We start from the raw sequence: 16,190 nt of genomic DNA on the forward strand, positions 1-16,190 counted from the left end.
GTAGTAATGTAAGACTCAAGTTAAATGGGTAACAAACTGGACTACTAGATTCAGAGGTATTGCATACTTGAATTAGACGTAAGGTTCTCATAACCATTAGAGGAGTGAAGTGTTCTAGAACAGCTAGCCGAGGGGAGCTTAGTGGGCAAAAGACACATATCATGGCTTTAAGACTAAGCTTGATAACGTTATGGAAGTGATAGTACTGATTAGGTTATAGTTTAAATTTGGGCAGATTGTTCTGGATTATCGGCACGCAGATAGGTTCGCTCAATGGTCTGCGATGAAGAATGTGATCAGATGTGGATGGAGTTAACTGCAGCAGAGATTCTTCCTATGACCTGTCTGGCTGGGGAAGAGCCTTGCCCCACATGCTCAGTAGGTTAGCGATCGCAATCATACGGTTGGGCTCGGTTAAGGGATATTGGCCAACTAGCGGGTCTTGAGGCAAGGAAATATGGCAAGAGGCTCTGGAGGTTTTTCGCCTTCCCCTGCAGCGTGGGGCATGGGTCACTTGCTGGTGGATTCTCTGCTTGGGGTTTTTATAGAAGTGGATGGGTAGGGTTCTGTGGTCTGCTTTGTGCAGGAGGTCAGACTAGATGATCATATTGGTCCCTTCTGACCTATGAGTCTATGAAGGATGCCAACAGTGTAACATTGTATAAAAATTAAAGAGATTGGCATGATTGTAACAACTACATAGGAATCTCTCTCCTTAGTGTTGCTGTGAAGGTATTTGTACTGGTCATTCTCAACAGACTGCAAGTTCTTGCTGAACACACATATCCAGTCAGTGCAGCTTCCATGATGGTAGATCAGCTATTGATATGGTCTTCACACTTAGACAACTTCAAGAAAATGGTCTAGAACAAGGAAAATCTCTGACCTTCATAGATCTTATAAAGGCTTTTGTCCTGATTGGCAGAAGGGACCCTTTTCAATTGCTAGAGAGAATTGGCTGCCCTCCATTTCTCCTTAGTTTGATTCCATTCTTTCATGAAGACTGCAGTCCAATATAATGATGATCAGTCTGACAGCTTTGAAAATCTACAGTGGTATCAAACAAGGATGTGTTAACACTCTTTGGTATATTTTTCTCTCTGCTAATTAGTCATACTTTCTCATCTAGCACCAAGGATATAAATGTCTATACAAGATCAAATTGAAAACTTTTCAACATTGCATGTTTGGGAGAAAAAAGCAAGGTTAAACCTATGTTAATAAGAGAACTACTTCTGCAGTTGGTACAGTGCTCTTTGCACATAGTGCAACAATATCTTTGTTTGTGATGAATTTGGACTATCCATCAGTCTAAAGAAGACAATGATTATGGCACAAGGTGTGTTGACTGCCCAAGAAGTTTTAATAGCTGGCGCTACGCTAGCAGTTGTGCATGAGTTCTCCTACTTAGTATCAAATATATTGGATAACCTATATATTGATTACTAGCTTAATTCTCGCATCAGAAAGGCAGCCACCATATTTGGTCAACTGGCCAAGTCCATGTGAGATAACGGGAAACTGACACTGAACAGCAAAATATGGGCTTACCACATATGCATCCTGAGCATGCTGCTGTATGGTGTGAGCTGGACCACCTACAGCAGGCATGCAAGAAAGCTAAACACTTTCCATACCTGTTGTCTTTGTTTGTATTTGAAATACCAAGTGAGAAACCAAAATTCCTGATACTGAAATACACCTCTGCCCTGATATAATGTGGTCCTCGGGAGACCAAAAATCTCACCACATTATAGGTGAGACCACATTATATCAAACTTGCTCCCCCCACCCCGTTCCTTGTTCCCTGATCGCCCCCTCCAGAGACCCCTGCCCTTAATCACCCCCAGGACCCTGCCTCCTGACTGGCACTCACTGGCAGCGGTGGGAAGCAGAGTAGCTTGGCCCCAGCCTGCTCCACTCCGCCACCTCCCAGCCGCAGCGCTCCACTTCCCACTGCCAGTGAATGTGGGGAGGTTGGGGAAAGGATGCCCTCCACGCTCACCTGCAGCAGGAAGCGGAGCGCCATGGCTGGGAGTTGGTGGAGTGGAGCGGGCTGGGGCCAGGCTGCTCTGCTTCCACCACTGCTGGTGAGTGCAGGGGGGATCCCTTCCCCCAAGTCCCCTCCCCTGAGCGACATGGCTGGGGCCAGGGCAAGAGAAGCAGAGCGGGCTGCTCCTGGCCCCCCACTAATCCCCCAGACCATTCTGGGACTGCGGGGCCCCCAAAAGTGCCTTCCCACAGCTCCTGTGCCCCCAGACCCTGGTGGGGGGGAGCCCCTGACCACCCCTGAGACCCTCTGCCCCTTATCAAACCCTCAGCCCCGTCCTGGCCCGGCACCCTTAACACAATGCTCAGATCAGCGTGTCAGAGCTTTACCAGATTGTATGCAAACCCGCCTTACAGCAGGTCGTGTTATATCGGGGTAGAGGTGTACTTGAGAAAGTAAAATTGCCAAACAGACAGAGATATTTGTTCACTTGGTCATCCTGCACTGGATGGATGATGCATTCCAAAGGATCTCCTGTATGGAGAACTTGTGGATTCTCCAAGGCCACTGGACCAATCTAGGCTCAGGTTCAAGGATGTTTGCAGGAGAGATTTGAAAACTTATAATATCAACACTGCAAACTGGGAAGAAGCAGATAGCAACAGGCTACCCTAACTGTGCTGCACCAAGGAGGCAAAGAATCTGAGGAAAGGTGGTTGAGAGAGAGGGAGAGAGAAGCAGAGTGTGCAAATGGAGAAAAGTGCAGCAGGCCTTAAGAACCACTAGTGCTGCACCAGTCTCATCTTCTGGCCCTGTGCCGTATACGTGCACCATCTGTGACAAGGACTGCTACTCAAGAATTGGACTTTTTAGCAACTCATGACGCTGCAGCATGACACACAGTAACTGAACTGCTTTGGCGCTTACACCATTGTCTTTTGAGACGTAGTGTTGCCATCTACCCATCAACTAGTAATTTTGAATGTCGCTGCTAAAAAATGGTATTGGAGAAGGGCAGAAATTTACAGATGGATAGTTCTGCTTTGTTTTCTTTTAGTTTACAATTGACTTGTATTTGGTTTGTGCTTTCTGGATTTTTTTTACCATCTTGCTTCTAAGCACTATGTCCTTTTTAAAATTTATATAGTTTTTTTTCACAGATATGCAAGATTAACAAATAGCTGATGGATTTCAAAATCAGTGTGAAAATGTCTTGATATTAGGTTATATTATACTCTCTTGCACCTTTGTGATTCAGGACTAACACTGTGGGCTCCGATGGATTTACTCATGAATTACACCACTGTAATTGAAAGCAGAATCTAGTCCATTGTCTCTACTTAAAAACAAAAACCAATAAATTAAATGTTAGGAAAGGGACATTAGAAACAAGTGGGTTGCTGCTTTGCTTTCTGCCTAAAAAGAAAACCCTTTTCAATGTCGCTTTCTGTACAAATAACATGCTCTGGGCTTTTTTATGACAAAACTTATTGATGCTGAAAAAGAAATGGATCTGTGTGCATCTGAACTTGTGATTCACCACTGCTCCTCTAGCCTGCAGTTATGCAGTTGTTACCATAACACTTACAGATTTATGAAGACTCCCTTTTACTAAATGATTTATTACTCTTAGCTAAATTCCTTTGGCCATTGACTTTATTTCCAAGTCACTCTGTTCAACTCAGTTGGTTGCCTTCAGTTACCGTGGCAACCAGCAGATGGGGTTCTTTGACCAGGGTCAGCGGGGAGGCTGCTGCAGTATACAGGAAGAGCAGCTAAATAACACAGCTTTCAGCACTGACAGTCCTGCTCTGGCTGGCCAGGAGTAGTTATCAGATTACTTGTATTAAAACCTAATTAAGATGTGTGCCAGTAAATGCAGCATGGTTATTGGATTTGGTGATTTAGCTGCTGCAGGTTGCTGTAATTCAGTCATACTACTTCAGCAAATTCAGCTATGCAGTGAAGAGAGGAAATGCCTTGCATCCATAACCTGATGGCACTAAAATAAGTAATCTTTTGAGCCCACTTCTTCAAGTCTAAGATCCCCAATCCTGGTCTTAAATTTGGATGCTGTCTGCAAACCCCAGTAGATCTGTTTATTGAAAATAAATGTACCATCCTCTCTTCTTTGTTCATTAGTCACCTGTGTGATTGTTGAGTATAATTTAGATTGCAAACTCCCCAGGGCAGAGACCTGTCGATATGTTTGTCTAAAGCCTCACTATTAGAATAGACATACTAAATACTTCGCTCCTGTGAAGATATCATTTTGTCTGGTACACAGAAAATGTCAACGTAACTTTCTGTTGTGTCACTATCATTTTGTGCACTGAAACTTTATTTTCTTTGGATGAGATTCACCGCAGTGTAGAAGGCTTGCCCAAAACCCAGTGTGCCACCTACACTGAGCTCCCTGACAACCTGAGTAGTATTCTCTATTAGCTGGGATTCTTTTTACTTTGGTATTGTCCTTGCTCAATGTAATTTATGAGAGCTAAGAGGTACAGTATCCAGTCACTTCCTTTTCATCTCCATGCAGGTCTGTCCACTTAATGAGAACTCAGTAAGGGTACACCTGCAGTGCGCACACACACGGCAGTGAGTCTCAGAGCCCAGGTTGAGAGATTTTGGCTCATGCTACAGCACTAAAAATAGCAGTGTAGACATTTCCACTCAGGATCTGAGACTCACCCCCCTTTGCCAGGTTTCAGAGCTGAGTTCCAGATTGAGTGGGAAGGTCTTTGCTATTTTTAGCACTTCAGCATGAACCCAAGTCTGTAAACCCTGGGCTCTGAGACTTGTTGCCAGGTTCTTTAAAAAGATAAGAACGGCCATACTGGGTCAGACCAAAGGTCCATCCATCCCAATATCCTGTCTGCCGACAGTGGCCAATGTCAGGTGCCTCAGAGGGAGTGAACCGAACAGGTAATGATCAAGTGATCTCTCTCCTGCCGTCCATCACCACTGTCTCTCCCCCCCGCCCCACTTGCAGTGTAGGTGTACTCTAAAGCACCCTGGTTTTAGATTTAAGGCTATTTGTTGTGCAGAACATGAAGATGTGGGAGTTGATCATGCAAGGTATTGAGTACCCTTATCTCCTACTTCTTTGTAGGACCTGGCCCATAGTTTCTGCCCCAAGGAACTTAACATACTAACTGGGATTTCTGAGGGTTCAGTGTTGCATATAACTCATATTGGGCCACTCTGAAATAAAGCTGCATGTACATTCTGAATAGCACCACTAACAGGTGATTATTAAGGTTTAGAATAAGAATTTATTTTCTCTCTGAAACAAACTAAAGCTGCAGTTCTTTATGCCCCAAATCTTGTTTCCATTTTTTTATGTAACCAGTTGCCAACCTGTGCTTATGACCCACACTATCTTTTGCTCCTTACCTCTCTGTGTAAATTGGGAATTTTTGTAATATGAGGCAACAGATGGAGAATAATTTTAAATGCATGAGTTGTAGATGGGAGCTATTTCCTTTTGTCAGATTAGGCTGTAAATGGTCTAAATGTAGGGTAGTGCTAGAATGGTTAGAATTTGCTTACATAACTGAACTGCATAAGTAATACTTCTATAACTAAAGACTTGTCACTCTTCGCTTGCAATAGTTTGCCTCTAATTGAATTATCTTTCATATACTTAAAGCAAGATGTGTCATCCTGGGTAGACAGACAATAAGGGCCTGACCCAGTAAGGCTTTAGGGCCACATGGGCTATCTGCCAAGGATCTGGTAGAATGTAAGATGTTGATTTTGATCTGTAAAGCATCAGATGTCCGGGGACCCATCTCTCTGGGAGACCACTGCTCTCCCTGTGCCGAGCTGCCAGAATTGGGATCAGTGAGGGTGCCAGAGCTGGAGGCCACTCATGAAAGAGGGGGCACCAGGAATGGCATTCTGTTTTAGGGCCATCTGTCATTGCAATTTGCTTCCTCTGATACAAAATAGTGATGTGCAATATCAACGTGAAAACCAATTGCTTTGCTGTGAGAGTCTGGGAGGATGCTGATGCGTGGTTGTAGAGCTTAGCTACAGTTTTAGTTGCTGATGTTAATTATTGAGTAAAGGAGTGTCCCTGGGGACCATGTTTTTAAAACTTGTCAAGGCACTAGAACAAAGGAGAGGTGGTGCCCTTTATGGAATATTTATAAATCAATCCACGTTCAGTTTATTATTTTAATTTATCTTGAAGTTGGTAGAAGTCGGACCAGGCTCTTAGCACTATCAGAGTTTAGGAACCTGGAGTCAAAAAGTTTTCTAGACCTCAAGACGCTAAATGGGTAGGACAGAACTAATAGGAGATTATTTAAAGTTTTCCTTTGCTCTGTGTCTGTGAAGAAAGTAATTTATAATAGAAACTCCCTAGCACTGACAGGGAATCTCTGGATGAAGAGTTCTAAATGGTCTGTAAAAAGGGGTAAATAATACCTACCTTATAGCTGGTGTGCTAAGGCAGGGAGAGATTGTGAGCAGGGGCAGCTCTAGGTATTTTGCCTCCCCAAGCATGGCAGGCAGGCTGCCTTCGGCGGCTTGCCTGCGGGAGGTTCCCAGTCCCGTGGATTCGGCGGCACACCTGCAGGAGGTCCACTGAAGCCATGGGACCAGCAGGCCCTCTCCAGGCATGTCCGCCGAAGGCAACCTGCCTGCTGCCCTCACGGCAACCAGCAGAGCGCCCCCTGTGACTTGCTGTGCTTGGCGTGCTGGTGCAGTGACCGAGCAGGGAATAGAACCCAGCTGTCAACTTTCCCTAGTTTGGTGTCATATTCTCTATAACTATACTGCCTCACAGTAAATATTGCTTCCTCTCTTACACTGGAAGGGATATATTGCTTCTGGAAGAGGTACTGGATCTGTTTACACAAAAAGGATACAATTTCTAGGTCCCTGAAATCACACAACCAGAGTAAAGAAATATATACAATAGTGAACTTGTGTGTTAATGTGTTATGCCTTAGAAGTTATACAAGGTGTGAGACTAATTAGAAATACTTTCTATGCTATCAAATGGTCTCTTTGTTCACTTAGTTGGCAGCCTAAAACCAGCTGTCAGGGTTTGCAGCTTGCTGGGTTGCGCTTACAGCTTCTTTCTGATCTCCAGTACGTGGTAATAAAGCTTGTAAAATCAGCTCCATGTGCACATGTGCGAACATGATAATAGACATTGCTAAATACATAGCAATATAGTCCACACCAAGAGGACCATGTGGTCTGAAATGTGGCTGTGCAGCAGCACTATTGCAGTAGTATGGGGGAAAAATCGTATTATGGCACATAGCAGACTGGAAAATGTGGTTTTGGCATCATCCTCTCACATTGTCTTATTCTTTTCAACCTGGTTTTGTGCAACTTCTATTATGAAGTGGTTTCTTTCAGTCTCGGCACAGGAAGCATTTACTAGCGCCAAAGTTGAACAGGGCAGTTCCTAAAAGCGTATATATTGCAAGGTGGCCAGATGCAGAGCCGATGTATGTAAGTTCAGTTGGTTTATTTTACACCTCAGTTGAGAGATAATAAAGTACATGACAGAATTACTGCATAGAAGCTTTGAATTCCATCTCCAGTTTGTCATTAGAGGTAGTTTAGGGGCATAGCCATAGTTCAGCCTAGGTCATGTCCTTTCTTTCATGTGAGCCCTGATTCACCTAGATACTTACGCACATGCCTAACTTTGTGTGTAAGTTGTCCCATTAAAATCACGTTTAAAGTTAGGCTTAATTTCAAGCCTAGTACAATAAATATGCAGGCCCTTAGCAACAATCACTCTACCTTGAAGAACTTAGTATTAAAAGACCTAAGCCACAAAGTTTGGATCCATGGCCCAAGCCACTAAACTTCATCTATATTCGGTGGTGATCATTTCCAGGGTTTTGGTTCAGTCCGTCCTAAGGTGGGGTCAGCTCTCCTGTTCCGATCTGGTTCCAAGCTCCCCAGTGTTATGGGGTGCTTGGCTTCGGGGTGTTGGGTCAGACCCATCTCAGCAACATCTCTCAGTATTTTCCCCCCAATTCATTTGATCATCAAGAAACTGCCAAGATGTCGTCATTCAAAAAATAAATGTCTAATGCACTTTTAAAAGCTGAGCATGCAGATATTTCCTTACAAAATTTTCTTCTTCTTTCATGCATTCTGGTAAGGGGTTGTCTTTGTAGGGTTTGTCAGAAGTGCTGATTGTTTAAGGGGGAAGGTCGTATTTCTTCGCACAGCTAACCTGTGGAACTCCTTGCCAGAGAATGTTGTGAAGGCCAACACTATAACAGGGTTCAAAAAAGAATTAGATCAATTTATGGAAGATAGGTCCATCAATGGCTATTAGCCAGGATGGGCAGGAATGATGGCCCTAGCCTCTGTTTGCCAGATGCTGGGAATGAGCAACAGGGGATGGAGCACTTGATGATTAACTGTTCTGTTTATTTTCTCTGGCGCACCTGAAGACAGGATACTGGGATAGATGGACCGTTGGTCTGACCCAGTAGGGCCATTCTTATGTTGGGTGTTAATAGACACTGTACTTGCAATGGCCCCAGTTGGAAGGTCAGCATTTACTCCCAGTTACTGTCGTGGCATTTGAGATACCACAGTATTTCACTCTAGTGCTACCCAAGGAAGGGTTCAGTTGTTAATGGCACCCAGCTGTATAAATGTAAACAGATATGACAAAAGAGTCCATTTACGTTTTCCTTCGAACAAAGCAACCTGCAAGCACTAGTACAGTAATGGATATGAGCTCTTCAGATTATCTCAGGAGCTGTTTGTATGCAGCACTGGTGTTCCTATGCAGAATACTACAGTACTTGTGTGTTTCATGAACATAGGTTCTGAGTGTCTAACCTCAATTTGAAAGCCCTGCATGCATTATTTTGGCCAGGTAAATGTAGATGTAACACTTCCAATAGTATATGCTCTAGCTGTACTCAAGACTTTATTGTTGAGCCATATCGTGACTGCTTTCAGACACCACCTGTTATAGGGGCCCTGTGTGCCACTTGTTCCCTCCTGAGATCCATTTTGTACAGTAACTGTCTTCTCCTAATACAGCACCGAGCACAGGAATGTCCCCTTTCTGATTAGGACCTTTGGGAGCTGAGGCAATGCAAATAATAATCCCCTTGTATTCATCTGCTTTGTCATTTAGAGTCTATTTTATTGAGTTTTTTTGGTTTTCATAATTCATCATAAAACTTACTGAACACTACCCCAGGAAAGTATCCCTGAACTTGAGCAAGTGAAGTGCATTTGTGTAAATACAACTTCCAGCTTGTTTGCTTTTTACTTTCCTTACAGCAGGAAATGGCAGGTTTTTCCTTTTTCACTATTCCCTGAGAAGGGTGCTGGCAGGCACTCTGCCTGATAGACTGGCACTATAGAGCTAGAGGAGTGATTGGGTTTTTCATGACACAGCAGTAAAAGTTCCTGAGGCCTGTTTTTTCTATTATCGATACGCTTCGCAAGTTCTGAAGCAGCATTTTCCATACATTGCCTATCTCTAAGTTTATCAGCAACTGAATTTTTTTTCCCCATTTGTGTGTGTGTGATGAAATCAACATTTACCAACAAAAATCTAATCCTTCCAACCCTAATTATAGACCAGGCTTTCGTGTTTTCAGTCTTATTTGCCATTTTATTCCCCTAGGAATCCCTGTCACTGTATTCAAAGTTCACTGACCAGTTTCAAACCATCTCTTCCCCCTCTTTTAGTTAAGACCAGGCTTATTTGGAGAAGCTAAATGAATGTTGCTTCCTGGGAAGAGCACTGGGACTCAGTGTAGGTTGTGAAAAACAGTATGTCCAGGTTGGGTGTGATATGGTATCACACAATTGGTGAGCTTGGATTTTATTAGCTGTCTGGATTAGTGTTGATGTAGGAAGTTTCCAGCGATGCTGATTCTGTTGCATTCTGAAGGCAGAAGCCCTGCAACTGTAATATGCCATTGACTCCTTTTCCAGTAGGAGAAGAATATGATATATGCAATTTTGAAATACACATACTAGCATGTGGGTTCGGCTTAATTTGTTAGCCCTTCAGCTTTTAATTGAAAACATTTTAAAATGCTCTTCTTTAAGGGATGGAGATGAACTATATTAAATATCCTCTGCAGAACAGTTTACTCCAACATGACGACTAAGCTGAACTCTATTGTCCATATATAAACTGTACTCTTGCAAGTTCATATCAAAGCCCTTGTGGTAAATTCCAGAGCCCTGCTGTATCCTATTATCTGTTTTATTCAGGTTACACCAGCTTGACAAGCATTGCCAAACCACTGCCCAGCAGCTAGTGGAGTTACTCAACAAACAGAATCAGCTCTTCAGAGAGAGGCAGATGCTAACAGAGGAGGTGCAGTTCCTGCGTACACAGGTACCATGCCAATACTGGGAACAAGAGAAAAGAAAATCATAGGGAAATGTTCTGCAGCCATCAAGAAAGATAAAGACTTTGCTAAAGTCTTGTATCAAGAAGGAAAACCACCATGAAACACAATCTTCAGAGTACAGAAATAATTCATTGATTAAAAGGGATGACAGCGCAGTTGATAATTGAGTGTAGGTTTAATCGGTGTGGGTACAACTAAGAAAATGCTGTGAGATGCAGCAAAGCAGAACAAATACTAGTTGTGTCATTAATTCCAATCAGAAATTTTTGTTTCATCCTTCATGTCATATGATAGTAGGCAACAGAATATTCCTTGTTAAACATTATTAGCATGTAGTATTAAAACGCAGAACTGCCTCTCAACTTGAAACATAATCATCTTGAAAACTCTAGTTTTAGGGTGCAATGCCTGAGACCCCCACCCTCTGGTTGTGGGTTTGCAATCTCATTTCCCTGTTTAAAAAAAAAAAATTTTTTTGCCTCCCTTGTTACAGCGCGAAAACCCCACCCAAACAAGGGAGACAGACTGCACAGGGGAAACAGTGAACTGTCAGTGGGGATCTGTATGGGCACAGCAGTCCACCCTAGCACAAGTGGTGGCCAGATTAAGGCCTTACTTATGTAGAGTGCAGTCTGCATGTTAAAGTAACATTTTTCGGAGACTGATTTTTAAGTTGGATGCTGCCGCTTTAATCATTCACTACTTTGGAAAGGAGGAAAAGAATCGTGACTTTTTAAACTGTAACTGAACTGCTGAATTCAATGTTGTCTCCAAATCTAGCACATAATGAAGCCTTTGTTTCTGTGACTAAGTAAATTAACTGATTTGACCGTATCACTGTGATACCAAGCCCTCTGGCTCATGAACAAAGCAAATTTCGGGGTCCGTACGTGAAGTTTGGACTTTCATTAACATGAACAGGACCGAGAGAGGAATTTGTAGTATCAAACTGCAGCGTGAAAGGAAAATCAGTGTTTTAATCATGCTATTGTTCACCCCAAAGTAGGCTAGTAAAGCATGCTGATATTTGCTATGCATATGCTAATAACCTAGAACTAAATAAAAACACACATTATCAGTGTGGTAACCATGAGAAAATGTTGTCTTTTTAATGCTGACTAGAGCACCCGAGTTACTAATTTTCACTATATCTAGAATAAAATACTGTCCTACCTCAGATTAACCTGCAGATGTTGGCAAATTTAATGGCAATCACTGTGTTTCATGTTTGAGCTCTTTAGAAGCTGAAGATGCTGCATTAAGAGAAAGTGAAATAACCCTGCACCAAGGAGAGCCAGAGACTCTCTGAAGCCCACTAAGGACTCTGAGATGTGGAAGATACTCAGTTAGAAAGCAGATGGGCAGCAGTACACAACCATGACTACTTTCTAGATGTTGTGCTGCTAACTACATTGAATATTGTTACCACTGAAAGTCTGTTTTGCAGTTGTAAAAGATGCATTTGTTAAAATAGAGAACATGTGCTGCAGTCAAGGCTTTTTACCACCACCACCACCCCCTAGCAGTTTTCAGCAGTAGATCTTAAAGTACTTCAGTCTAATGTACTGGTTGTAACACCTCTGTGAAGTAGAGAGTAGTGCAGCCAAACAGGGAGACTTGGAAGGAAAGAAGGTGGGTGACTCTTTAAAAATTTATTCTTGCAAAACAAGAACCTCAGTTATCCAGCTGAAGTGTTTTTAAATAATACTGCATCCATGGGAACAGGAGCATAGCTCAGCAGAGCTGTATGGTGCACAAGGCAAATGTTTAAAGGAAACAAAGGACAATTCATTATAAATTGGATATTTTAAGTCCCGATAAATATGAATTCCTTGAAGCTTCTTGTATTTTGTTCAAAAGCAATAATTTTGAGTATATGGCACTATTGATCCTATTTTGAGACTTCATATGATGCCACATTTCATATTTAAATTGACCACAATACCAGAACCAAATACTTGCCATGTCCACATGTTTGGGGTGTGTATGTGTGGGGGAGGGGATATGGATAATGTTTCATTCAGTAAGTACAGAGTATTTTTTAAGAAATGCCCAGTACTGTAGCCAGCTGCATTTCTCAGTGTTCAATATATAATTCTTTTAAATCCCATTATGATATATCAGTAGCTGTTCAGATTGCTTGAAAGTGTGGCCTGAATTTTTTAATTGTACACAGTACTCTTTCAGCTAAATTTATTGTTGCATGTTTCATTTGCAACTTTGAATATGTGCAACTGAAATGTCACTAACTCTTTATTTCATGAGGCACATAGAGGCATGAAGCTCATACATGGATGCTGATGGGGACAAGGTAGGAACCTGGATGGATAGGAGAAATGAGGACTAGTCACTAAAACTTCAATGCAGATTTTTACATAGATAAGGTTTTAGGTAGAGAAAGACATTTATCTTGTGGTCTAAAATGAAGATTGAAGGCTGGTCCCTATGATTATTATTCAAATTTGTATGTGATCCAATAGCAGAAACTGCTTTTTTCTTCAAAATCGTAGCAATTGCTGTATTTAATATTGGTATGAATAGAAGTCAATATCTGAAAATGAAGAACAGGTTTACATTAGGGCTGTCAATTAATCGCAGTTAACATCACATGATTGATTAATCACAATTAATTGCTCTGTTAAACTACTAAACAACAGAACACCAACTGAAATTTATTAAATATTTTTGGATGTTTTTCTACATATTTAAATATCTATTTCAACTAGAACACAGAATACAAACTGTACAGTGCTCATCTTATATTATTTTTGATAAACAAAAATTGTATTTTTCAATTAACCTCATACAAATACTGAAGTGCAATCTCTTGTGAAAGTGTAATTTACAAATGTCGTTTTTTTGTTACATAATTGCAAGCAAAAACAAAACAAGGTAAAACTTCAGGAACCTACTTCTTGTTCAGCCAATTGCTAAGAGAAACAAGTTTGTTCACATTTAAAGGAGATAATACTGCCCTCCTTTAATTTACAAAGTCACCAGAAAGTGAGAACAGGTATTTGCATGGCACTTTTGTAGCCAGCGTTGCAAGATATTTACATGCCAGATAAGCTAAATATTCGTATGCCCCTTCTATGCTTTAGCCACCATTCCAGAGGACATGTTTCCATGCTGAAGACGCTCGTTTTAAAAAAAAATGTTAATTAAATTTGTGACTGAACTCCTTGGGGGAGAATGGTATGTCTCCTGCTCTGTATTACCTGCATTCTGCCGTATATTTCATGTTATAGCAGTCTCGGATGATGATCCACCACATGCTGTTCGTTTTAAGTACAATTTCACTGCAAATTTGACAAAATGCAAAGAAGATACCAGTGTGAAACTTCTAAAAAGGTAACTACAGCATTCGAGTTATGGAACCACAAGTACTCCTGTTCTTTTTGCAGATACAGACTAACACGGCTGCTACTCTGAAAATCGTCATTCGATTTAAGACTCTGAAGTGCCTTCCAAATCTGAGAGGGACAAGGTACGGCGCATGCTTTCAGAAGTCTTAGAAGAGCAACACTGTGATGTGGAAACTACAGAATCCAAACCACCAAAAATGAAAATCCAAGTTCCTCCTGATGGCATCAGACTCAGATGATGAAAATGAACATGCATCGGTCCGAAGTGCTTTGGATCGTTATCATGCAGAATCTGTCATCAGCATGGACACGTCTTCTGGAATGGTGGTTGAAGCATCAAGGGATATATGAATCTTTACTGCATCTATCATGTAAATATCTTGCAGCGCCGGCTACAACAGTGCTATGAGAACACCTGTCCTCACTTTCAGGTGACATTGTAAACAAGAAGCAGGTAGCATTATCTTCTGCAAACTTATACAAACCTGTTTGTCTGAGTGACTGGCTGAACAAGAAGTAGGACTAATTGGCCTTGTAGGCTTTAACGTTTTACATTTTTATTTTTGAATGCACGTTTTATGGTACATAATTCTACAGTTGTAAGTTAGACTTTCACGAAAAAGAGATTGCACTACAGTACTTGTATTAGGTGATTTGAAAAATACTATTTAGTTTTTACAGTGCAAGTATTGGTAATAAAGTGAGCACTGTGCACTTCTTATTCTGTGTTGTAACCAATATATTTTTGGATGTTTTCTACATTTTCAAGTATTTAATTAAATGGTATTCTATTGATTAACAGTGCAGTTAATCGTGGTGTTAATTTTTTTAATCGCTCATCAAATGACACAAACTAGGGCTGTCAACATGTAAATCATCTCACTCTTGGACAGCTTGGTCACACTGGTTCCAATAATGCCAAACTACCCAAGTTCATATTCCCAAGTATACACTACTTTTTGTGCTGCAAATTCAATCCAGCTTTTTAAAATGGCTAGTTACATTTTAATCCAGTTACTCAGTTTTTGTTTTCCCCACTTGTGTATTACATTCAGCATCTGTATTTGGTATTTGCTTTAACAGACAAGTTACTTCCATTACACTCTAACCCTCTGTTAATATGTCCCTTAGTCTTAGCATTTAAGGGCCACAAAAGTGTCTAATGTTAAAGATGCTGCCTGGCCTACAGGGTTCGGAAAATCTTTTTTCCACAGAAATATTCTTACATGTTCTTGGTATTTTACTGATTTAACAAAAAGGCCAGTCCTGCTAGTTGTTCAGCTACCACAAGGAATGGGACTTGAGGGCTCTTAGCACCTTCTACAATGTGTTCAACCTGTGATAGTACCAATCAGATGCTTAAGTTTTAAATGCTAGAGAAAGTGGTCAGTGTGAACTACACACTTTACAAGTAATACTAGCTGTTCCCTTATGACTGAAGGTAGCACCATGTTATTTTATTATAGCAACTTGCTCACAATGTTGTAGTAAAGGTTCTGAAAGTTTTAAGTTAGAAATAATTATTCTGAAAATATTTGTCCCACAGCCCAGCAGAGAATTTTAACTCCTCAACCCCCTCTCTCTGATACAGGTTGAATTTAATTAGCCATGGTCCTTCTGATTTCCCTTTCTATTTCTTCCTGTCATGAAACTCAAAGCATGTTCTTTGCAATTGTCTCTCACATAGCTGCAAATGCGTTAAATATTGTCAATTGCTTGGTACACCACTCACTGTCTAAGATGCTCTCAGGCCATGATCTTCATTGACAGATTTAAGGCCAGAAGGGACCATTATGATCATCTGGTCTGGTATGACATAGCCACTAATTCCTGCATGAAGTCCTTAACTTCTGTTTGAACTATAGCATATATTTTACAAATACACTGCTTCAAAACAAGGAGCCCAAAATTAGGGTCCAAAGGCCCTATTTACAAAGCTATGTAAGTGGCCGGATTTCTAAAAGTGCTGAGTACTTTTTAAAGGCCACTGAAGTAGGTACCTAATCATGGCGTTTAAGCTCCCAGTTTTGAAAATCTGGCTTCTGCTCTGAACTCCTGTTGCTCCCAAATCAGGAGCACCAGCAATAATGCTGAGCTTTGTCCATACCCAATTATCAAAGAGAATCTGTTTGGCTCCCACCCTCGTTATGGTATATGAAGGTGGAATAATATACACAGTATAAAAAACAGTTGGATTCCGATAGACTCATCTGACATTGTTCCTTAGGTTAGTTCCAGGCACTGTATTGAAGGGTACATAACTATTCTCTCCCCTCAACTGCCTTAATAGACTGCTTGTTTACGAGATTATTGGCTTCTCTAAATAGGCCACATCTTCTTAAATAGCAGAATTCGCCTTGCTTAATCCAGTGCCTTCTGAATTCTAGGAGCAACTCAAGTCCTAATTACCTTATAAATTTCAATAAAAGCTTCAGTCATCTAAAGACAAATTTC

General features: G+C 41.3%; 1 protein-coding gene across 8 annotated transcripts in view; it reads left to right on the forward strand.

Annotated features, from left to right (window-relative positions):
- Positions 1–16,190, forward strand: part of SDCCAG8 (SHH signaling and ciliogenesis regulator SDCCAG8) — a 160,173-nt gene that overhangs the window by 142,868 nt on the left and 1,115 nt on the right. For 2 of the 8 annotated variants that reach the window (XM_032801090.2, XM_075064200.1), the window contains one exon: positions 10,229–10,879. In XM_032801090.2, coding sequence (XP_032656981.1) covers positions 10,229–10,397 — 169 coding nt within the window. In that variant the 3' untranslated portion in view covers positions 10,398–10,879. Of the gene's footprint in view, positions 1–10,228; positions 10,882–12,636; positions 12,683–16,190 lie in introns of those variants that run through there. The other 6 variants (XM_032801089.2, XM_032801098.2, XM_032801095.2 and 3 more) reach the window with 6 other exon arrangements.

The sequence above is a fragment of the Chelonoidis abingdonii genome, chromosome 3 (assembly GCF_003597395.2).
Source record: "Chelonoidis abingdonii isolate Lonesome George chromosome 3, CheloAbing_2.0, whole genome shotgun sequence".
Classification (NCBI taxonomy): domain Eukaryota; kingdom Metazoa; phylum Chordata; order Testudines; family Testudinidae; genus Chelonoidis; species Chelonoidis abingdonii.